The 24271-nt window shown below is 54.0% G+C and overlaps 4 protein-coding genes across 4 annotated transcripts; 1 reads left to right on the top strand and 3 right to left on the bottom strand.

Annotated features, from left to right (window-relative positions):
* Positions 1-235: 235 nt before the first annotated feature.
* PC9H_006981 (uncharacterized protein) lies at positions 236-613 on the bottom strand (the record flags this gene model as incomplete). The annotated part of the gene is made up of 1 exon (XM_036776518.1): positions 236-613. One exon carries the CDS (start codon positions 611-613, stop codon positions 236-238), a length of 378 nt encoding a protein of 125 aa, XP_036632537.1.
* A 1184-nt stretch (positions 614-1797) lies between these two features.
* Positions 1798-2484, bottom strand: PC9H_006980 (uncharacterized protein; the record flags this gene model as incomplete). The annotated part of the gene is made up of 2 exons (XM_036776517.1): positions 1798-1990; positions 2459-2484. 2 exons carry the CDS (start codon positions 2482-2484, stop codon positions 1798-1800), a joined length of 219 nt encoding a protein of 72 aa, XP_036632536.1.
* A 5935-nt stretch (positions 2485-8419) lies between these two features.
* PC9H_006979 (uncharacterized protein) lies at positions 8420-8705 on the bottom strand (the record flags this gene model as incomplete). The annotated part of the gene is made up of 2 exons (XM_036776516.1): positions 8420-8603; positions 8668-8705. 2 exons carry the CDS (start codon positions 8703-8705, stop codon positions 8420-8422), a joined length of 222 nt encoding a protein of 73 aa, XP_036632535.1.
* Positions 8706-14449: 5744 nt separating this feature from the next.
* On the top strand, positions 14450-20561 carry PC9H_006978 (uncharacterized protein; the record flags this gene model as incomplete). The annotated part of the gene is made up of 8 exons (XM_036776515.1): positions 14450-14544; positions 14673-15086; positions 15488-15554; positions 15729-16717; positions 16888-17736; positions 18488-19282; positions 19377-20243; positions 20342-20561. The coding sequence occupies 8 exons, from the start codon at positions 14450-14452 to the stop codon at positions 20559-20561; spliced, it is 4296 nt and encodes a 1431-aa protein (XP_036632534.1).
* Between the last annotated feature and the right edge of the window lie 3710 nt (positions 20562-24271).

Raw genomic sequence — 24271 nt, 5'->3', positions numbered from 1 at the left:
GCAAGGGCTGCATAGGAAGAGACCCCTCCGTCCAATTTGTCAGGGCCATCCTCGTTGAACGTTCCAACTTCAAGGGCCGCGGAAGGGTGAGTCTCCAGTTTGCTCCAATGCACGACTTACTTGCTCAGTCTTGTCAATTCAATTCCTTCGATTAATCTATCCGTTTGAGAGGGCACCCCACCTTTTCCTATAAAACGAGGCCCGTTCTCGATACTGGAGACCCACTCGAACACTCTCAGTCGTTCAAGTACCTACACCAGCAGTTCCACTGTCCATCAGCCGAAAAGCCAGCCATGTTCTTCAACGCCGCCGCTTTTGCCACCGTTGCTCTCGCTACCACCCCGCCGTCGTAGCACGCACCGAACCCCACCCTTCCAGCAGCAACTGCGGCACCACCACCATCGAGTGCTGCAAAGACGTGGGGACTGCTACCTCCCTCGAGAGCTCCCTCAAGTCTGCCTTCATCCAGCACGGCTTGGTGTCGAGCCTGCTCGTTGCGCTCGGCGTCGTTAAAGTCGTCGACGTGGTTTTGGGCGTCGTTGTTGACCCGAACGTCGTCCTGGGCTTGACCTGCTCCACGGTCGCTGTCGGAGGATCCTGGTACGTCATTCATCTAATCGGGCATATGAAGCCTCGTTGCTGACATGTCTGCCTCCCATTAGTAACGCGCAGCAAGTCTGCTGTGAAAATGTTGCATTCAGTAAGTTCGCCTTTCGAGCACGAAGTATCGTCGCGCAATTTACGTACGGTCGCTAACACAACGTCACTCTTTTCTAGATGGCTTGGTCAACGTTGGCTGCACTGCCATCGATATTTTGTAATTCATAACACAACAGTAGCGCTACCTTGCTACTAAATTCGTATTCGTTCATGTACCTCGAGCTTTTGAAATTGGAATATCAGCACTTCCCTCCTTCCAAGCTACCAAGGTGACCCGAGTCGTGCGCCAATGAGATGCTGATCGACAACTTATCGTCGAGCATCCTCTCATTCAGATGCCAGCTTTGTACAATACCACTCACACCAACACGGACCATTCCTTCTGTCCTTGTAGTGTAATTTGCCCGCTGGCCGACTAATACAGTCGCTGTCGCTGCGGCCCCAATGACGCCTGTTTAGACCATTATTATGATTGAAAGAGCAAACGTAATGTGGTACCTAGGCCACACGGTTAGTACAAGGGTGTGTAAGAGTCGTGCTAAGGCGGTCTGACGACGTCAAGCGCAATGTTTGAGTAACTGTGCGTGCAATCTTTCTACATTCACTTGGTGATTTGCATGAACATTGCCTGCTGAGTAGTCAAGGCATATGCCCAAGTGGCGAAGAAGCTTGTCCTGGCCGTACCACCGTGCTGACACCGTGTGGAAGCAAGGATGTGACAAGGGAAGCAAAGTAAAGTTCGGTCTCCGGTGTCTGCATAGTCACTGGCTCACCGACCGCTTCAAAGAGCGCGACATAAGACTAGTTATTCGATGTCTCCATGCCGCATGCGCGTGACTGTATCATCTATTCTATTCACGGGATGATCCTCGGTTGGTCTGTGGATTACCCCGCCGTCGCAGTGAGTCCCGACATGCACGAAACGAGTAGAGCGAGCAGCAAAGACATGGTCTATTAGGCATTACATATGCTTGACAAACATCCCACTACTCTACTTGTCGACATCACAGTCCTCGTACAAGGACTCCGTAGTCTGGAACGGGATGATAGTCGAGCTACATCGGCTGAGGACTGATCAACGTAGTAATCGCCGTCAGAACAAGGAGGTCACGTCAAGAGATGTATCACCTTCTAGACTTAGGCAGCAGGGGCATCGCCTCCATCGACAGGAGCGGGCTCCTCAGCGGGAACAGCAGGAGCAGCAGCAGCAGCAGCCTTGGGCTTCCTGGACTTCTTCTTGTCGCCACTGGGGCTGGCGAGGACGAACACAGCGGCGAAAGCGAGGACGAAGAGGGCGACGCGCATTGTGATTGGTGGCTGACGATAAAGCCTATTGAGAACGCCTCAGCTGGAGCGGTCAACAGTAATGAGGGAAGGCGACTTACTACTGATGAGTGGCTAAAAGTTTGCTGAAGAAATGAGGGCGTTCGACGGTGGTTTATATAGCATTTCGACGTGTTTTGCCGGCTTGGAGTAGTATGGCGTGGATCGGCCCTGTCGAGTATCCCGTCACGCTTCCTGCCTACTACTCCCACTACTTTCGCCGCCGTCGGAATCCAGTATTGGGAGCGAGCTGAAATCATTCTGCATGTCGCCTTAAGAAGTGCGTCGTGTGATGATGTGATGGTGCTACGGAGCACGATGCGGAGGGTCTTCAAAACATAACACCCTGTTCATTCAAGACGCTAGGTCGACCAACCAAGTCATAATTCAACGTCACAACGTCAAGTATTGGTAGCGTCGGTACGTGCGGGCTGGCAACAGAAAAGAGTAGTATACGACTCCATAGTACACTTACCTTCGTTTTGACGCGGGATCAGACATATGGCGTGGTACATCCCTATGCAGGCCCTGAGACTTGCGGAGTAAGCTAGCCAACCCAAATAAATTGTTGAGCGAGGTTAGCATAACTCGCCAGACAAAGAAAATCAAGGAAACAATACGAAACTAAAAGCGAATAACACCTCAACGTAACGATCACATAATTCGACAGAGTTGGCCGCCCCATGCTCAGACTACCCAGGCTCCGGTCAGATCCGCCGAACATACGTCGTCTGTTACGGATGTGACAAATGGCCGAATACGCGGGGAACAAACAGGGTATCTTCGAGGCCTGATGAGGGCAATTTGGGGCGGGATCGGACGTATTCCTCGTATTTCTGGTATTGAAGGTATTCATGGAATACTGGTTTGCGACGGGAGTCAGCGTGGGCCACGAGGCGGCTCAGCGTGGTGAGCACTGTCAGACCTGGTTCGTTATCATCGCTGCAAGACAACAACCGTGTCAATTGGCCAGGAACCTAGGGTGTGAGGATGCCAGAAGGGGATTGTCCGAGGAAATGAAGAAACAAACGTTCACTACGTTTCCCAAACGAGCATGTTCCGCGCCAACGTCGAGAAAACATCGTTGTATCACTATCAGCCGCATCATATGGACGCCAGAACGGACCTACGAAAGGTCTGGAATGGGAAGCAACTGGCTCCATCAAGTCATATCGATTCCCCACCAGTACCTAGAAGAACCGAGAAGCAGAATTGAGTGTGACAGGTCTTCGAACATGCGGGATGCAATGCGACAGCCTTACGCAGCCGGCGGTACATGTCACATCCTCCCGAAGATCAGGCTCTACTGATGTGGTTCAATTGGTATATTTTTCTACGGAATATGAGGACATACCACGGAAATTAGAAGCCATGGATGCGAATGCGCACGGGCGTTCCAGTCAACGTAATCTAAGAAAAGTGTATCGGTTTGTAGGAAGACATACACCGGAGCACCTGACACGTACATTGGCTCAGAAAGGAGGTTGGCAGAGAGTTCCAGGAGTTCCAGGAAGACAGATCGAAACAACGCCAACAGAAGAGTCGATTGATGGAGGACAGGGGGTTCGCATCGCGGGTGTGTTTCATTCCCCTCGGTCATTAAACTGGACCGCGACAACAACGAGCCTTGTAGCTAGTTTGACGTCGAGGTTCACGACGAGCGACGAGCGAGCCGAGCTGGCGTGATCTCCAAGCTTCTTTTCCAGTTTGCAAACCACTCGCCCCACGCTGAGAACCGTGTCGAAATCAAGTTGGCTCTACAGAGTTCGACTGATATCCAGTAATTCGAACGAATAGGAATATGGAATCAGAACGTGAAGGATACATATGTTCGATGGGCTCACCTACAGCGTTCCGACATGGCCGTTGCTTTTTGCGCGTTTATCAAGACGCCAAGAAGCGTTATTCCTACAGGACGTCAAGCCATCAAAACAGCACACACCATACAATGGAGCACATCTGAATACCGCTCCAAACACGGGCGCTTCGACTTGGAAATAGGAAGCCTTGAGCGGTCTCGAGCTTGGTTTCGTTGCTCAAAAGTTTGGCGCCTGTCTGCGCGCGAGGTTGGCGTCTACTTTCTTGTACGTTGGCAGACAGGCGCGCAGCAGAGCGGCGTTGTCTTGTGTTGGTAGGAATGGAAGTGGAACGCGATGGCAGTTGACCGGTACTACCAGTGGAAGAGGAGAAGCGGCCGAAGCTCCGGCCCGGAGCTTACTGCACCGATGTTATGTTGCCACGTGCTCCGTTCCGGCCGTAACCGTTTGTTCAGAGATTCGATTCCTTCATTGATGCAATTCCTCAACGCAGAGCAAGTCAGCCGTGCTGTTTCCACCTTCGACCATGCCAGTCATCGCTGGGCAGCCATCCCTTTAGGCCTCTGCACGTTCCGAGTTCATCGATTATCCTTGACCACATCTTCAAAGGACCCAAGTTTCTCGACATCGTGTTTCTCAAAGGAGTCACGTCTAGCGTCCGGGAGCTCAGCGACCGCAGAGTGCGCTCGAGCTTCCTAACGACCGATGCAGAGGACGACACGTCTTGTGCGGATGTACCCATGGCCTTGCTCTCCGGCAAGCGTTTCGGCTCTCCGTCGCTCGCTGAGGAGGAGGGGCGGGGAGGCTCCAAGATCGCGCTCGACAGCGTCTTCCGTATGGGGCAGGCTAGTAAGCACCAGAGGCATGCGCTCTGCGTGAGCATCGCATCCCCAGCCTGATAAAAACTGACGTCTCCTCAACGTCCACCTCGAGCCCCATGACAGGAAGTTCAGGCGCAATCTCCGGATGGGCGCATGGCGTATTGGCTGGCCTTCTGCGCGAGGGTGCAGCGGCGGCATCATTGCAGGGGACTTCAATCAAAATGCCACTCTCCCTGAGGATCATGCGCTCGTCGACAGACATGAGCCTAGACCTAAAGCTTTTGGGACTCGACCAAGACACCGTCTAGATGTCATATGTGGGCGTCCAGACGTTATATAAACTCGTTTTCACTACGTCGATTAAATATCGATCGCTCAAGATGCGCACCGCCCTCTTCCCCTCGCTTGTGTCATGCTCATCTTAGCCAGCGAAAAAGATTGGCCCGCCCGCCCGCTCTTGCGGCCGTAGACGACGCGCCTGCGGCTGATGCCCCAGCTGCTATTCCCTTCTAAGTATGAACGCCCCATGCAAAGGAGGTTCGTGGGCGGCTCTGAAGGCGGTTGCTTCAATCTTCCATCAGCCGTCTTGGAGGAAGCGTAGTCAGAAATAGGCCGATAGACACACTGGTACTCGTTAACTTGAATGATAATTTGGGCTCTGCTCACGAACGACTCTCGCCTCGCCCAGTACGTACCCTCTCGTGTGAGCTGAGAAACAAGTGCTAAGTCAGCAAGCGGACAAGCGATACTGACTGTGGAAAAGGCCTTACTTCTTGCTCTAAGCACATAGCTTAGCAGAAGTTACCACGCACCTTGGATTTCCTATGCGTGACCCGTGACGTCGGCCCTTCGAACTTACTTCCCTACTACGTCCACCTTGTCAAGTCTCGAGGTAAAGCCAAAGACAATGTCACCAGAAAACGTATACACGCTTTCCATGACTCCAAGTACGCGTCCATGTAACGCGAGCCCGGAAACAGTCAAGGAGGGGGCCCGAGGGCGACGTGTCTTCTCGATCCCGTTGCTGAAGAAATGATTGGGTGATATTATGTTTTTGGACGCGAACATGTCGTTCGTGATATCCAGCTCGTGGTGAGTGTTGTTTGATATCCGCATATTGTGCCTCGAACTTCTGAACATTCCAACTCATTTAGTCTGTTGCGCTGGCTCGTCTTACCTCCGGCGTATATCGTATGGTTCAAACGCCGAATGGAACGTTCGCTCGTTGTCGCTACGGGCCTAAGCTTGAGGCTGGCAGCGATCGTCGCCCAGCATCAGGATCGGCCATGGAGGTGCTCCTATATATCAAACTTACAAGAGTCAAGACATCTCTAATTCATGATTCGTTGCCCTGATTCGACGTTCCTATTCGATGTTCTTACGTGTCAGAACACACTCATCACTCGTATATGTGATTTCCGTTCCCGCATTCCTCATTCCGTGGATATGATGCGATAAGCTCGCCTCCCATACAGAAGGTCCGCCCGCCACATGCTACACGCTACACCACGGCTGGTCTAGAATAGATCGTCCCATTGGTGTGATGCATTCCGTTGCGCGGCCACGTCAGAAGAGAAGAGAGAAGACATAATGCATAAGCGTCTCCAGGTATCCTCACGTCTATTGTCACCACACACACATCTGCCAGGTGAATGGGGAGGTGGGACATGATGCATGATGCATGAGTAATGGGGAAGAGCGTAGAGCGGCTCAGTGAAAGCGAACCAACGGTCCAAAATTCGGGCTGAGGCCTCCGCCGGTATCTGACAGGGTGCCGAACAGTCACCCGAAATGGACGAGAGGTGTGCATGTGAGACTGTATATGTGGTAAGCATATTCCCGTCGCTGAAGTTGGTGGAATGCGCTGGACAACGTACCCGCCGACGATCTATTCTAGACAAAGAGTGTCACCAGATACGAGCCGGCGCAGAAACCACCATTTGCATTAGCACCTGCTATGTCTCCGAGGAAATGAACAGAAGAACACGCGAAAATGCGCAGCACCCTCGCCGCCGGCGCAATCTGCAGTGTGCACAAAGGAGGGCTGATCCGCCTTTTGGCTCTGGGTTGCAGGGGTCAGAAGACATACGCGTCTCCACGCCCCACGCTCATGCGAAAAGAACAAACGAGGCGAAAATCGGAGATTGGAAAACTCGTACAAAGACGATGGATGAAGCAGGTAACTTGCCGAACGCGAACGTGAGCCAGCGGTCCGAGAGTCGAGCCGGCGCGCAGGGTGTGCCAGAACGTCATACGCTTGTAACGCTGGCACGAAAGAGCATAGTGTACATTAAGGGGAGACACATATGGTAAGCATATTATCCTTTTCATGGAATGGAGCGGAAAACGCACCGAGTAACTCAGAGCCAAAATGCGGATCACCCCTCTTTTGTTCGTGGAGAATGATATGTGTGTGTGCGCGCGTGTGTGTTCTTTGCTTCATTTCCTCGGAGACAGACTTCTTCCCACTTCTGATTTCGCTGCCAGGAGTGATTCGCACCGGCCATACATCCCCCTGCTCTGTGCGTTCTCTGAATTCTCTGTGTCTGTCTCGTGATGCACGGCGCATGATGCATGATGCATGTGGGCGGCATCGTGGATAGTGACTAGTGCTAGTGCAGTCGATTCCTACGATAAATTGCGAGACTGCCATTCCGGTATACGTATGTATCAATCTCCAGGTACGTCCGTGTTCTAGTTATTGCAGACACGTCAATTTAGCGCATGCGATGCAGTGGTAATTCGCTCCGATTCGGCGCGGTGCAGATCCGCCGCTATACGCCTTCGCCGCCGCGTTGCTGGCTCGTCTCGGTTTGCAGTGCCCGCAATCTGGAATCTGGATGCGTCATTGCGTGTGTCCTCCGGCGCACCCACTACTGGGCGAGCCCGTGTTCTTGACGGTGATACTGATACTGATGCATGATGGGCAACGGGCGTGGAGATATCGACCGAAGGAGCAGCTCGGTTCGTCTGTTCACCCTCCGCGCTGCCAGTAGTCTCGAAATGGATATCGAATCCCGACATAGGTGTGAGTATGTCTCTATTTCCGTGCTAGCTGTTATATATTATCCTCTCGGTGGTACCACAAAGAACTGATCCGACTCAAGGTAGCTAGCTTTCCCATCCAGTGGGTGCCACATCTCGTATTCCTCGCGGCCCTTCGCCGCTCGCCTGGAATGAATATTGAATATTGAATATCAACGCTCGGCGCGCGAGAAGAACGCTGCGACGCAGCCGCGCGGTCAATATACCGAATGTCGTTTTGGGAGAACTCAAGAAGGGCATGTGTCGGCGACGACTTCGTCAAATTCCAAGCATCGCGACGATTAACTTCGAAACATGCTGCCACGCCAGCGCGAACGGACGATCAAGAACATGAACCTGACACGGTTAAATCAGCTCGAGTGATCAGATGTCAGTCTGCGATTGGGCGGCGGCGGCCAGGAGCGGCGGAGCGGCACAGAGTGCGGGAAATGGGGAGCATGGGCATGCGAGAGTACGCGAGTATGCGAGTATGGGATTTGCTTGCTTTGGAGTATTGCCAAGTTTCTGAGTCTCACGTTCTGCGATCGTTTCACGCGCAGCAAATATGGTCTATTAGGATTAAGATATTGACGAACGGCCATTTGCTATGCTACGGGTGCCAGACATCGACAGCACCCACGGGACACGCGGATGACTGATAGTCGAGCACGAGTTGAACGTTGACGTTGAGGACTAAGCGACGTGAAAACCACCGTCAGAACAAGGACGTCCACCCCCACAGATGATGGCGTCTATCACCTTTTAGCCTTAGCCTTAAGCAGACTCGTCGGCGGGAGGAGCGTCGGCCTCAGGGGCGGGCTCAGCAGGAGCAGCAGCAGCAGCAGTCTTCTTGTTCTTCTTCTTCTTGTCGGCGTCCGGGTTGGCGAGGACGAACACAGCGGCGAACGCGAGGACGAGGAGTGCGACACGCATTGTGGGAGGTGGGCGACGATAAAGCCTGTAGATCGCACCTCGAATTAGTGCCAGGAAGCGAGAGAGAGAGAAGAGAGGGTGCTTACTACTGATAAGTGGCTAAAAGTTTGCTGGGGAATTGAGGCATGCGGGGGTGGGTTATATATCGTTGGAGTCGCGGCGTGAACCCGTCAGCATCCTATCATTCTTTCAGCGCACACGATGGCGAAGAGCGCCAAGGCGCACCATGCCCCCTGTCTCAGCGACGTCTGAGCGCTGGCCGAGTAATACGCTGGCCCGCAACGCGTTATGTACGGCCTAGTGATTATGATTGGCTCTAAGCACGCCGTGGACCATTTGGGACGTCTGGATTGAAGTAATGGGTCGTAGTTAGTACGAACAAACTGGCGTGCTGCGCATGGCATTTGCGTGCCGGTTACGCGTCCCTGTGTTCAATCCTCAATATCAGCGCAACTGATGGACTATGGCGCGAGTGTGAGGTCAGTTCTACTAGCCGCAGAGGTTCTGACAATGCGGCGCACCAGCGACCGAATCGGAACTACTGCCAGAGTTTTGAGACGGGGCATCCGCCACCTTGACCCAAAGTTGGGGTAGACAGTGCCATTGAAATCGAATGAGCAGGAGGCGGCAGGTTATCGATTACCCGTTGATCGACGCAAGATCGACGTGGTGAGTGAGCGTGTGCCGGTGACTCAGAGTGAATATTTGAATGGCGAAAAGATAGGCGCCTGATTCGGAACGGGATACGGTGGCTGTGCACGGAAGCTCCTTGCTCTTCTCATCAATCGTCGTCTGGGAGTCCTTCACGAATCCAGAGGTGCCTCTGGCGTACTTTGGACAGCGATGAAAGCGACGGCGATGTATCTCGCTCACTAGACGTGCTTTCCTGTGATCAACCTGGGAGAAATAATCTCTCAGGCTGGCCCGGGGCCGAACGAGGACTTGGGCAGTTGGTCTCCTGGTTTTCGTACGTATACGCTGCTTGAACATATTAAGTCGAACGTTAATGTACCCCTTGAACTAGGTCCTCTACATCCCGAAGAACCTGTGACTTCAAATCTAAATGCACTTAACGGATGATACGGGTATCGGAAGCCACTTCCACTCCATTTCGCATCATGCTCGAGCGCGTTCTTTTCCTCACCTCTACGCATTTACCCGGTGGGATCCAAATACCTTTCATTCTGGGTCCTGCGACGCCAGGACTGTACCCGCTGTTCATCTTCCCGAGTACACAGTCTCAATATCTCCAGGGCGACGGAGTAGCGCAGGAGCGTTGAATTTGAATTTGCCTTGATGTGCGTTATCTCCTCTACTTACTTACCCCAAACTCGCCAACTCATGGTGGGGTTAGTTATACAGACCAACCCCTTGACTGAAGGCGCACGAGTTTCTTGCCTCTTTCTGTAGGCACTGTTGACCTACCGTCGACGGCCCTTACCGCTTGCTGCTATCCTCCACGGTATGAGGGTATGAGGGGGACGATCGGATGACATCAGATTCTTCGCGATCCTCGGTCCCTACTAGTTCGTAACTACACTGGCACCGGGTGCCGCCGGGCCGCGTGATATTTTGCCAAATGAAGTTGGCGTCACGTTGGCTTCACGTATTGGGCTGCTGCTCGAGCCAACAGCATCCTGTGGAAAGGCGTATACATGTGTGTCTTCTGCTTTTTCTTGTTAACCCCTTGGATAACGCGACGTAGATTCAGCGCCAGAGCCAAAAGCGAGGCAGGGCAGGGTTACCGCTCTGCGTTTCACCCTCTTCGGACTCGCAGTCTCGCACTCAGAATCCAGTCGGAATCCACTGCTAGCGCGTTCACTCGTTCAGAGTGTTCTCTATCTGACTTCTTTTTTTTATCTCGATGTCAGCACGACCCCATCGCGTGTCGTGCGTCGTGCGTCGCGCGTGCGGCGGATTCGGGCTGCACGAGACGCGTCAGTCACTCTACACGTACACGACTGCAGAGCTGTAACAGCTGTAACCCCAGGCGCCCGTATCCTCGTATTTATCTTTATCCCCGCCCATCGCTCGTTCAAGTTTATGCGAGGGATTCCCGTGCTGCCCGAAGTTCGAAGTTCAAACCGCCCTGGTGCCCATGGTGCCTGATCTCATGATGCCGGCGGTACCGCCACCCAGCACCACACCCCTCCCCCTCGATCTACCAATTTACGAGCGATCTATCGATCTGCGCCCCATCATATGCACCCAATTGCCTCCGCCTCCCGAATATCGAGGAGACCATATGCGTATGCACATGCATGCCTGTCTGTCTGTCCTTTGGTGGTCGGTGGTCCAGTAAGCTGGTGCGCAATGATTAAAGAACAGTGTATGTGGTGTATTGGCTATCGGCTGTTGGCTGTTGCTGACGCGTATCCCAGTATCCCAGTATTCAGTATGGCATTTTGAATCTGAATGAATAGATTCTCTGTGCATGCGCATGGGCCCGGTGTGGGTATTCCACGATCCCACGCGCCGTTCCTCATGTCTCGAATCTCATATTTCGATGCCGTGGGGTCGCCCTGGGGCTAATATTTTTGTCGATGCCCATGCCCGTCTCCGTCGCGGTTCTCGTGCTCGGACGCTGCCTTACTTCCCATGACGCCCGTTCTGCGCTGTTCTTCGCCATGCCAAGTGATGGCGAGTGATGTCGAGTGAAAGTGAGTGGTAGGCGGTAGGCGGCGATACACCCACGTACGACGTACCGGTGTGCTCTCAGGCGACTGTGGTGCGCATCACAATACAATACAGCCATTTTATTCGACGCATCTTCCGTGCGTAGTCCGTTCGATCATCGCATCCCAGGTACCACGCACCATATCCCATATCCATATCCCGCATAGTACTGCGTTACTAGTTGGGCACCGCGCGGGAAGGAGGAAGGGGGGACACGCATGCTGGCATATGCCATACATATGATACACCCCCGTTCCGCGGGCTCGTCTCGGAGCTCGGGGGAAGGCACGACGAATGGTTCACGCCTGTTGGACTTGGGTCACCGTGTGCATATCGGTATTGGTGTTGATGTTGATGTCGATGTTGTGTCGCCGACGCTTTGTCGGTTTGTCGAGGATTTGTCGAGGATTTGTCGAGGATTTCCGTGTGTCCGTGTGCCCGAGGCGGCCGACAATATACCACCGCCTGCGTCGATACAATACTTATACACCATACACCATACACCATACACCATACCGCGCAAGGATCATAGCGTGGATTATGAGTTACGGGCCACGGGTTACGGGCTACGGGCTACGGCTACGGGTTGCGGGTTACGAGTTGCGAGTTACGAGTTAATGTTATACCCCGCAGCAAATCGGGGCGCAGACATACATACATGTAGTATGGCATATGGCATATGGCGCGTCGGGTCCAGCGCGTCCAGAGTGTTCTCAGTGTTCTGAGAACGATACTCGGTTGAGGGTTGTAATTGTAATTGTGATTGTGATGGGGAGACCACTTGTCGTGCCATAGGCTATGGCCCGATGCTGGATGTGCTGGATGTGCTGGACGTGCTGGTGTTCCACTTCACCCCTCCCGCTCCCGCTCCCGTCGACAGTCGTAGCGTCGCTACTCGTAGCATCGACCGCCACGGGTATCGGGAATCGGGAATCGTCCGCCTCCTCCCAATCCTCCCAACTCGTGCCTCCTCCTAATGTTGCCTATTGCACGCCTCGCCTTCCACGGTCCTACCTTCAGTCCAACACCCAACATCCAACATCCAACATACACCCCATCCCCATCCCCATCCCCCATACACTTCCCACTCCCCACTCCCCACACTCCCCACCCCCCACACTCACCATACCGCAATCGACCATCCATGCACATGGACATGATCGACAGGATCGACGAATCACGATTGGCGGGATTGACGCTGTTGACAGTGTGCACGATGTATCGATGTATCGATGTATGTTTGTACGGTGTATGTTTGGATGTATGTTATGTTATGCTATGCTATGTATGTTATGTATGCTACGCTCTCAGTTTTCGTTCCCGGTCCGGCGCCGATTATCGATTATCGATTATCGACAATCACGCTTGTTGCTTATCATGCATGTTGTAATGTTGTAACTTGTCTGTTGCGTTTGCGTGAGTCGTTGTGCGTGACGATTTGACGGCTTGACGACGGAAAACATATCACATATCACATAACATATAACATACGAACATAACTTTTGGACGTAGCATAGCGACGTAGGAATAGGGAGAACGTCAACACCACGGGAAACGTGGCGGCGCACCCAGCACCCGCTCATCACCGGCACCACCCACCCGCCCATCGACCCATCTATTCATCCACACGCATTCACGCACCCTCGCGAAGGTGTCACCATCCTCGCCATCCGCACCTTCTTCTTACCTCTTACCTTCCTCTGAGCAATTAGCAACAATCACACAACTCAGCTACTCACACTTCCGTTATTCCGTATTCCGTTACTCCGTTATTCCGTTACTCCGTTATTCGTTGACATTTCATTATCCCAGCGCGTTCGAATCCTCGGAGGTTTTATGTATGCGCTTTGGGCGTTGGTGATTGGTGATTGGTTGGTTATTGGTGGATGGTGATTGGTGAGATGTCTGATATGCTTCCGGTTGTCGAGTCCACTTCTTCTTCACAATCGCTGTCGTCACGAATTTCAGAATTTCACGTACGCATGTCTATCTTCAGTACACCGTCACGAATTCCACATATCATGCTCACATAGTCACATATCATACTCGCTACTATACTCACAGAACATACGTATATGTCGCCATATGTATGCTGTATATGCCGTACGAAATGCCGTACACGTATCCTGTATGTGAACGCATATGAACGTATGAGTGCATGTGGGCGCACTCGGGATATGTCGGGATATGACGAGAGATGTCGAGAGATGAGGCATATGTTGGTGCGTTCACATGCATTTCCGAGAGGTTCACATCGCATTCATCGAGCCTGAGAGTCGAGCTTGAGGGTTGTACGTTGTATTCTGATACTGATACCGCCGCGACGAGTGGAACATATGATAACATTCGGTATGATACGAATGGACAACGAGGGGGATGAATCATGATACACGGACGGCGCTTGCATTCTCTGGATTTAGGCTGGGTATTCGGTGTGTTGCGTGGAGAGTGTGTTGCATGGAGAGTGTCGTGTGGCGTGTCGTCCGGGGTGTGACGACGGGCGTGGACGACAAACATAGCATGGCGAGCCAGAGTGTGATCATGATAATCGATAATCAATTTCCTCGATAATTAATTCCGAGAACAATGAAAGCCAGAAAATAATAACAGTAATTATATAATCCAGAAAATGGACCGTGGGTGCGTTACCTATTTCCGTATCCCTATATTCGTACTCCAGTCTGATTATGTTTGTTGTATTCCTGTTGTCTCAGCGGCTGGATCGCATTAGGAAACCGGGCAGCTGGAAGGAGATGGGATCGGATGGGGATGGGGACGTCGCTGGCGAACATTAGAGTTTTGGCTGGCAGTGCGAATCACCCCTTGCTTGCCTGGTTCGGGTTCGCTTGTGCTGCACCTCCCTCGCTCGTCACCTGGTTCTGTTCTCCCTCGGCAACCAACCCAACCAAGCCGCCCGTTCGCTCTGGATGCACGATTCGAGATGGTGATGAAGATAAATGGAAAAGGACTGGGTGAAGAGAAAGCGAAGATCGAGTGCGGATACTCATAAGGTGACAAGGTGACTCCATACCGCTCTCTCCCTCTCCTCCCTCCGTTACAACACACACACACACACATCCAGGGAGAAGAGACGAGTGTCCCTGCGTCGCTTAGCCCGCCGCAGACGCCTACATAATACCGACGACGCCATACTCTCTTCGCTCAACACCACTACCACCAACGACCGAGGCAGCTATGCCCAACTCGGCCACCTCGACGCCACCACCTCGATCACCCCCACGATCGCCGCCAAACGCTAGCACGTCTCCGAATACGATGTCCACCTCTCCGTGCGTACTCTCCTTCCTTCCTCTCTCCCGAAGTATTCCTCTCCCTCCACTAACACACGCTCCTCGCCACTTCCACTCCTTATTCCGCACCTCCGTTATGGCGACTCTAACGAACCTTGCTCTTACAGGAAACTAAATGCGAACAGCGGCGGCGCGCTGAAACGCAAGGCCGGGGCGGTGGACAGCGACGCCGACCCCGAGAGCGAGGACGAGCTCCTCGACCACGACGCACATCCTTCCGCCACACCGCGCCCGCACTCCTCCCACTCCTCCGCGCGCTCCAACAAACCTCCCTCCTCAAAACCTCCGTCCTCAAAACCTCCGTCCTCGTCCTCCAACACCAAGAACGCGGTCGGCAAGCCCGCTGCCGCGAAGAAGGAGTCGAAGGAGGCCTCCGAGAAGGGTGCGGCAGCGCGGAACGAGTACCAGGACGGGCACATCGTGTGCGAGGGCTGCAAGCGCCAGGTGCCCTTCCGCGACGACGCGCCCCACGCAGAGGGCGCCTTCACGGTCAGGCTCTGGGAGAATCATTTCAAGACTTGGTGCGTGTTTCCTCCGCTCCTCTCCTTTGCATTTTCGATTTCGATTCGTTTTGGTTTTGCTATTCTACTTCGTTTCGATGGTGCTTTCCTTTCTTCTACGTTCCTCTCCCTCCCAACTTTCCCAACTTTCTCCCTCCCAATTCCATGCCCCCATTTCGCGTGTCCCGTGTGTCTCGTGGCGCGGAAACATGGCGTCTTGACATGTTACATCTTACATGTTATTATGTCATTACATGTTATTCTCCGAACGCGCGCTACCAATACCAATGCCCCATTCTCGCCCCATTCTCAGACCTCTTGGCGCCGTGCCACTCCTTCACTCCTTGTTGATGATTCTCGGACTTTTTGACATTCATTATCTCGGTGGCATGGCGTTTCGCATGGCAGAATACAGGATACAGGATACAGGAGATAGGATACAGGATACCACGTGTCATCCCTAATTCGGGAGAGGTCCTCGAGATATGGGTATGCTGTGCTGTGCACCGGAGACATGTTATTCGCGGCGCGTGTTCTGTTGGCGTATGGGCGTATATGTTCCGTCTTCGGAATCGATGGTTTTATGATTTTATATCGTGTATTTCACTCTATTTCTCCCTTTATCCTCATTTTCCTTTCTTTTCCTTTATTCGCATTTATCAGAACGTAGTGCTCACGTCTCGCCACAGCACCGCCATGTCCGCCTCCTCCGCCTCCGCCTCACACCCACAATCACACTCGCAATCACACCCGCCCTCGCACGCACAAACAACCCCGCACGCACAGTCGCGGCCGCGGTCTCCAATATCAAGCGGCGAGAGGAGCGAACGAGAGAGAGATCGGCACGAGCGGGATATAGATATGGACACGGACGCGGACCCGGACATGCACGATGAAGAGATGCACGACAGAGAGATGCGGGAGCCCCGCGGACCTCGCGAGCTGCACACTCGGGGGCAAACTCGGGGCCAGAGAGACCAGAGAGACCAGAGAGACCAAAGGGAGGAGAGAGATCAGAGAGACCAAAGGGAGGAGAGGGAGCCCGCCCGCGCACGCGTGTCGCGTCCGCGCAGGGGCAGTGAACGGAGCGGGAATGGACTTGGGGGAGTAGGTGCAATTGGGGGATCAGGTGGACCTGGGGGAGTAGGGGGCGCAGGTGGACTTGGGGGATCAGGTGGGCTCGGGGGATCAGCACACCCGTCGCTCGCCGCACTCGCGCACCAGGCGCACCACCCGCCGCATCCGTCGCTCCCTCTGCCCGCGATGGCGCCGCACGCCGCCCCTCATACACACGCACATACACATGCTGCTGCCCACGCGAGTATGTCTACACATGCGAGTCCGGGCTCCCATTCACAAACGACAAATCCCGCGCACCCCTCCCACTTCTCTCACCCCACCCCCCAACCCACGCACCCTAATATAAACACCAACACCAACGCCCCCGCGCACCCCGCCCCCAAGCGCCGCCGCGCCAAGCGCACCGAGGACGAGCGCATCGCGTACCTGCGCGCAGACCCGTACATCGCGGCCTTCGAGCCGTACCGCGTGCTGTGCGCGTCGTGCGACAAGTGGATCCGCCTGCGCCCGAACAGCACGTACTGCAGCATCCCGTGGGACGCGCACCGCAAGAGCTGTCTGAGTAAGAAGGGGTGAGTGCGTTTTTTTGGTTTTTTTATTGGGTTTTGAGAGGGGTTTTGAGTGAGTGAGTGAGGGGGGTTGAGTGATGGGGGGATTTTGTGTGCTTATACCCTGGTGTGACTCCTTTACTGACGACATTTGTATTTGTTCCTTTCTTGCGCTTCGGCATTGCACATTGCAGATCGACGAAACACCTGCAACACCTGACGGTCAACGCGCCCTCGCAGACGCAGACGGGCTACCCCCCGCGCTCCGCGAGCCACGTGCACCTCACCGCCTCCACCTCGCACCCCAACTCGCACCCCAACTCGCATGCGCACGCCCAGTCATCGTCGCGCAACTCCCCGTCGTCGACGTCCGGTATCAAGGCCCGATCGCCTGCTGGCGCCTCTAGCGGTCGCGCAGACGCGCAGTCCGCACGCGCGTCCCGGGGGCGCGAGCGCGGACCCAACACGCTCAACACACTCAACACCATCGACACCACCATCGACACTCCCATCGACACTTCCCCCACATCCACCCCCACTCACACACCAAGCTCAATCGCCCGCGCCGTCGCCCGCGCGCTCGCGGCCCTCCCGTGCGCGCTGCCGACGACGGCGGAGGCGCGGAACGCGCTGTTCGCGCGCGACGCGGGGGCGCGGAAGTGGGACGCGGAGCGCGTGCTGTGCGCGGGGTGTGACCGGTGGGTGGATATTGTGGACCCGGGGACGCTGTTGCGGGAGCGGGGTGGACACGGCTTGGGCTCTGGTGTGCAGCAGCAAAACGGACGGTCTCGGGCTGTGGGGAAAGTGGTGAAGTCGACGGGTGTGAAGAAGGAGAGTAAGGATGTTAATGATGAGGACGAGGACATGGAGGGGGGAGATGCAGAAGCAGAGGGTGAAGAAGACGCAGAAGGGGACGCCGAGGGCGATGAAGAAAGAGAGGGAGGAGCAGGAGGAGCAGGAGAAGGGGAGGAGAGAGAAGACGGGCAGGCGGAGGACCCGTACGAGCGCTGGATTCGGCATCGCGAGGCGTGTCGGGCTGAGAGGTGTGTTCCGTCTCTCTCTGTTTGACTTTTGGTTTTTGGTTTCGCGTTCTGTCAGCTTCGTTTTTCTTTGATTTGTTTTTCTTTTGTTTCGCGTTCTGCGTTCTGCGTTCTGCGTTCTGCGTTCTGCGTTCTGCGTTCTGCGTTCTGCGTGCTATCCTTTGGCGGACGTTCTCGGCATATTCGGAGGAGGTCTCGGCTCCGTGTGGACACGTCCATGGACCATCATGCATTATACACCATTACATTACATTGCCGCGTTTCGTGCAGGCCGTCTGTCTTCATATGTTCGCGTTCTCCGGCGCGTTTTCTTCGCCTGCCCTAGTCCTAGTGCTCGCGTTGCCCGTCGCCTTCGTGTCTTCGTGTCTTCTGCCTTTCTGCCCTTCTGCCCTTCTGCCCTTCTGGGCTCCTTCTGGGAACCTTCTGCGTGACGTGTTGGCGCGTTGGCGCGTTGGCGACATGTTCTGACTGCCATTCTGGCGCGTTGGCTGGCGTGTTGCTGGCACGTCAATCTTTCAACCCGGGACGCGGCGAGTCGGTTCGGACGTGGTCGTTGACGGATTGTGCATGTTGCGTATGGTGCATGCGTTCTGTCTGTCACTCAAGTTCGAGTTACGCGTTTCCATTACTCATTCTTTATTCCTTTTCTTATTCCATTTCCATTTCTTTTTCCATTCCATTTTTTTATCTTTTCGTTTCATTATTCATTATTCCTTATTCCCGGTTTCCGACATACGCTAACCTCCTGCTCTAGCGACCTCTACGCGCGGCACCTCCCCCCCTCCCACCCCTCTCACCCCTCCCACCCCTCTCTCTCCACGCACCCAGCAAACCACACCAACGGCCAACGCCCCACCTCCTCGCACTCGCACTCCTCGCGCCCCTCCACCCAGCAATCCGGCTTCTCGACGTTCTCCGCCGCCTCGGCGTCGAGCGCGGCGACGACGCGTCCGGGCACTGCCACGGCTACCGCAGGAGCGAATGGGAGAGCGAGGGCGCGGGGCTTGTCGGTAAGCTGCAACGAGACGAAGTACGCCACGCACGGTAGCAGTGCGGCGTATAGCGACGACGGAAGGAGAGGGGAGAGAGGACACTCCGGCTCGCGCTCGCGCTCGCCGACGAGCCCGAATGACCGAGGCGGTCGTGATAACGGGAGAGAGGAGAACGAGAACGGGAATGGGGACGGAGAGGGCGAGTCGCCGACGTCTGCGACCGCTAGCTGGGGCTACGCTGCGCACCAGCCGAACGCGCATGGGTATGCGTATAACCCGCACGCCGCTCACCCTTCGCATTCCTCCCACCTCATCGCACAACACCCCAACTCCAGCCATCCCAACCACACCCCTCATCCTGCTGCCCCGTCGCATGAGTCGCGGCGGCGCAACGCCGAGCAGCGCGCCTCGACGCTGCGCTCCGACGCGCTCATCGGGAAGGTCGAGCCCAATCGCGTGTTCTGCAAACTGTGCGAGAAGTGGGTGCAGCTGCGGCAGGACAGCTCGTACTGCGCGTACCCGTGGCTGCAGCACCGCGGCAAGTGTCTCGCGAGGCAGTGAGTGCTGTTTCTTGTTCTTATTTCTTATTTTTCTTTTTTGGTCTTTCTGCTTGTTGGGAGGTGTACTGACGTCGTGTTTGTTTGGACATAGTCAACGGCGGATCGAGAAGGAGGCCGCTATCGCCGGTTTGCGTGCAAGGCGCCATTCTGGGGGCCCGGGGCGCGGGATGGGCAGCGGCATGGGTATGGGTATGGGTATGGGCAACGGCATGGGAAGCGGCATGGGCGTGGGGCAGGAGTTCGACGAGCTCGCCTCGGACGCCGATGCAGACGCCGACGCCGATGGGGAGGTCGATGCGGACGGGGACGTGGACCCCTCTGTTATGATGGATGTGTCTGCTGCTAACGGACGACAGGAGGGACATAGGGAGAGGGATGGGGAGGGCGAGGATGGGGAGGGTGAGGACGATGATCTGGATCTGGAGAGCGAGGAGGGTGTCGAGGGGAGCGTTGATGGGCGGGGAGACGAGCAGGCGAGAAGGAGGAAGAGGAGGCGGATGAGCAACGGGATGGGTGTCGGCGTTGGCGCTAATGGAGTGCCCAGAGGCGCGAACGGGAAGCATGTGTCGAGGCATCCACTTACGAGGGGGGCGATGTACGGCAACGGCAACGGCAATGGGACCATGAACGGTGGCGGGCCGATGATGATCGACGAGCTGGACGCCGAAGGCGAAGACGACGTCGACGCGGAGGGCGAGCCGTACTCGGAGGACCAGATCGTCCGGACGTACTCGCCGCAGCACCATCAGCTCCTTCACGCGCAACAGCAGCATGGGAACGCGCACATGCAGTATCAGCAGCAGCAGCGACGTCCACAGTACAGTCGCCGGCAAGGAGGGCAGGGAGGGCAAGGGCAAGGTGCGAGGATGAGTGCGGGGAGAGGCGGAGGAGGAGGAGGGTATTCGAGACGCGGGGGTCAGCCTGTTGGGTTGGCTGATCTGGATAGTTTGCCTGGTCGGTGAGTAACTCTCTCCATCGTTTACTCTATATTTTATTCCGTTGATTATGCCACTAAATCTAACTGACACCTTTTCCTTCCCCTACTCTACAATGCAGTCGCAACTTCATCTTCCTCGCCATTGACCACCTCTTCTGCACGACGTACGAGAACTCGGACGACATGACCATCTCCTCCCTCCTGACCTACCTGAACGCGGCGATGCCACCCGACAAGCACGAGGACTTCGACACGTCGGAGGTCGTGAAGGCCGTCGCGGCGTTCAAGGAGAAGGGCAAGGTCATCTTCGAGGGGGATACGTTGAGGTTGGTCGATTGAAGCACGACTTGATGGAAGGCGAGTGCATGGGGATAGGGATATGTTTTTCGCCGAAGGCCGTCGCCGCTTATGCATACCTCCCGATCACCTTGGACATACCCACGTACTGCTTGCATCTGCGCGCCCATCAACACTAGTGGTCGCCGCTGTCTTTTCTATGTTTCTTCTCGCACCCAAATCCGACTTCCGACTCGCGAACCAAACCATGGCGCTAATATCTTCCCAATCTCCCCCGTGCATCTGTTCTTTTGCATCATACTCCAGCTTTTTGCTGTCCAGCTGTTCGACCGTTTCGTGCTGTTTCCTGTGGGAGGCCGTCGTGGCGCCTCTTGTGGCGTCTTTGGTGGCGTCTGTTTTTCCGAATTTCCGAATTTCGGAAAGTCCGCGACACGACACGACACGACACGAAACACGGTGCGAAATGTTCATCATAAATATATTTGCAACATATCTTGGTTCTCAAGTATGTGTTCTGGAACGTGCGCTGGCAGGTCCAAGGCTCCGATGTTTCCTCATCCTCGCCTTCAGCGCGGCTTGGAAGCTTGACTCGCTCGTTTTTACTCTATCCCACTCCGCCCTACCCCGTCTTCGAACCACTGCATCCCTTTCTTGGACTTTGGACTTGCTGTTTATGTTTCTTGGTATCTTGCCATCGCTATCTCATTCCAAATCCGATTAACTATGTATATTATTTTACCGTTGCTTTATCCATCCACTACTTATCACTTATCATCAACATCTTTCATCATCATTTACTGTCACAACCCCCGCATCGAACCTCGAACACACACGTTTCATGCTCCTACATACATCGCATTCCGCAGCTGACATTGCTATTCGACCCTCGCGCTCTTGTTTTGGTTGTTTTGGTTCTTGACCCGTTAGTGGCGCCTTATATTTCTTTCTTTGTCTTGCTTGCTACCATCCCCGTCCCTCCGTTAATCACGCCCAACATATCCCTTTACTGCTTTTATTCTTCCATTTCCTCATGTTCATGTTCCGCCCACGCTTCTGGCGTACCGGGGACTCGGCCATTCTGCAGGGCGTCACACCCTTCATCTATCATACACCATCTCCGCCGCCGTGTGTTTTACATGTTTTGATACGTGTTCTTGATGTTTTGCTTTGTTTCTATATCTACCTTTCTCCTTTCTTGTTTTTGACGTATTTCTATTATTTGCTTTGTTTTATCCCTACCCCGTCGATTTCGCCCTGCGCAGACGCCACTGCTCGCCGCTCTCCCCGCGAGCTAGCCTGCCCAATCCAATATCGTACGGCTTCTCGCCTAACGACGTATGGACTTCTTGGGTTCTTGACTATCACTCCTCGGCGCTTCTACTCGCGTCCGGTACGGCGGAAATCGACACGCAGACAGCAGCCCCTCGATCAAATTCTTCCCTGCTCTTACCTAGACCCACTATCATCGAATCCGAAGCGACAATCAACGTCACCTCGACGAACATCCAAAACATCTTTCAATGCCGTATTTATCAAAACTGCCTCGCTACGACACTTGCTCAAATCGAACGCTCATAGACACGTCTCCAATCCATCACTCGCAATCAATCATAATCATCCTTATACAACAAACACACATACCCACACATCTTGCACGCACACAGAACCCATGTATAGCGATAGCCTTTCTTGTCTTTCTTGTTTTCTTGACAATGTACGATTCGTACTATGTACCAGCTACTCCAGAATGCAAAAATCTCGTTCTCAGTCATAATTTGCAATCTATGTCGCGTCTAAGTTTGGGCGCGTAGTTCCAGAACGCAACGGTTAACGCTCATGCGTGCACGACGCACACGCACATCGGTGGTTCGACAAAACGACTACGACTGAGGGACGTATACTGTGGTGTACTTCCAAGGCTAGACACTGCACAGCACTCTCAATCTGAATGTAAAACACACACGCGACGCAGTGGCACTGCTCGTCTCCGCCCTACTGTGTTTTCTCAGTCTTATTTGTTGCTTACGCCAAAATCAGAAAGCAACATTCATGTTTGTGTTCGTGTCCGTGTTCGACATATGCCCAACATATGCCCGACAACGACATATATAATAATATCTTGCCGTCTGGTCTGTGTTTCGGGTGCTGTGGGCTTGATGCATTGATGCTCGGAGGGAGCCATGGCCATGGTCGTGGTCGTGGTCAGGTATTCTTTTGGGTGTTCGGTCTGTTTGATCAATGATGAGGCTGTTCGCTGTATGTCATATTTAATTAACGTACCCCTTGAAGACTCCCATGTTTGTCACAGCGTTGTACCTACATGGCCCACGCATCTACATGTTGAGGCCATCAGCATCCTGGGATTTCATTCCTTATGTACCCACGTAACTCACATTTCCGTATGTTGTAATTCTGTGGTGCCCATACGATGTGGCGAAACGCCATCGACCCTCCGACCGTCCTACGTAATTGTGAATTGCCCATTTCCGTATGTTGTAATGTCCGTAATAGAACCAGAGCCTAGCCGGTGACCGGTGACTGGCGGCCCTTGAGTAAAGGTTGAATAAGCGAGCGGGACATACACATTTCCAGTTAAGTACTTACGCGTACTTACGACCCACCACAGAGCCGGACGAGCGACTCAGACGCGGACCACAAGAACAGAAATAGGAATCTGGATACGGGAGTGGTTCCATTTAATCTTATTTTTGGACAGTGTTATGTGAGAATCGTATCGAATGGCAAGACCCTCGAATGTTATTTCCTGAATTTGTAATTTGTCTGATACACCTACCACATATACTCTGTGTACGTACGCACCCACGTATATACGCACTCCTGCCCTGCAAAAGGTGAGTATGTTTATTCTGTTACCTACGCCACCTCTCGATGAACTGCATGTGTGCCTATGTATATTGCATATTTCGTATGGCATATGTCGAGTTTAATTTTATTCCTAGGAGATCCGTCCTAAGACCCTGGAGGTTTGTGTCGTGTGTGCACGGTGCCCACCACGCCGACCAGAATATAGCATTCAATGCTGTAAAAACGCAAACACAAACATAGACACCACGCGCTTGAAGTTTGAAGCTTGAAGACGGAGCGCCGTGCTACGCCGCAGTTGTTCCAATCTCCTTGCTGTTATGCTCATGTGGATTTGGGTTGGAGGTTTGCTGATAAGTATTCTTCGTATGTGAGTTGGTTCGACCGTGCTAACACAGAAACATCAACATACACGCTATACGAGTCTGTGCACCGTGCTCCATGTGCGACTCCCAAGGGTTGATAATTTGAATGGTTTGTCTTCGGGTCCATTAATCGTCTTCCATATTGCAAAATGATGAACCGAATCGTGGCACCCTATGTTTCGCATTCAAATTTCAAGGGGCGTGTGACATTCGTATGTTTCGCAGAGAGAAGCGTAAGTAAGTGCAGGCGATCGGTGGTTTGTTATGTTAGCCGGAGAGTCCGTGCCGAATATGAGCTTGAGGCTTCTGGGGAAGATTTAGATTGTTTGCCCGTTAGAAAGACACCGTGACCCAGAGTTGTGGAGTCGAATGGCACTGGAAGGTTCTTGAATGAAGTGATTGCAACGCTCATGCTGTTTCTTGATAATGCATAGCGCCGCAGAACGTACTCTAGCGCTCGGCGAGGAAGGGGATGGTTATGCTGGAACAGTACACTTCGTATTAGCATTGGCGCGTGTGCTATGATGGATTTACCGTGAAGAGCTTGGTATCAAGCACGCCACC

The sequence above is a fragment of the Pleurotus ostreatus genome, assembly GCF_014466165.1.
Source record: "Pleurotus ostreatus strain PC9 chromosome Unknown scaffold_4, whole genome shotgun sequence".
Taxonomy (NCBI): Eukaryota; Fungi; Basidiomycota; class Agaricomycetes; order Agaricales; family Pleurotaceae; genus Pleurotus; species Pleurotus ostreatus.
Note: the sequence above shows the minus strand (reverse complement) of the source record. Positions and strands in the feature narration are given on the sequence as shown.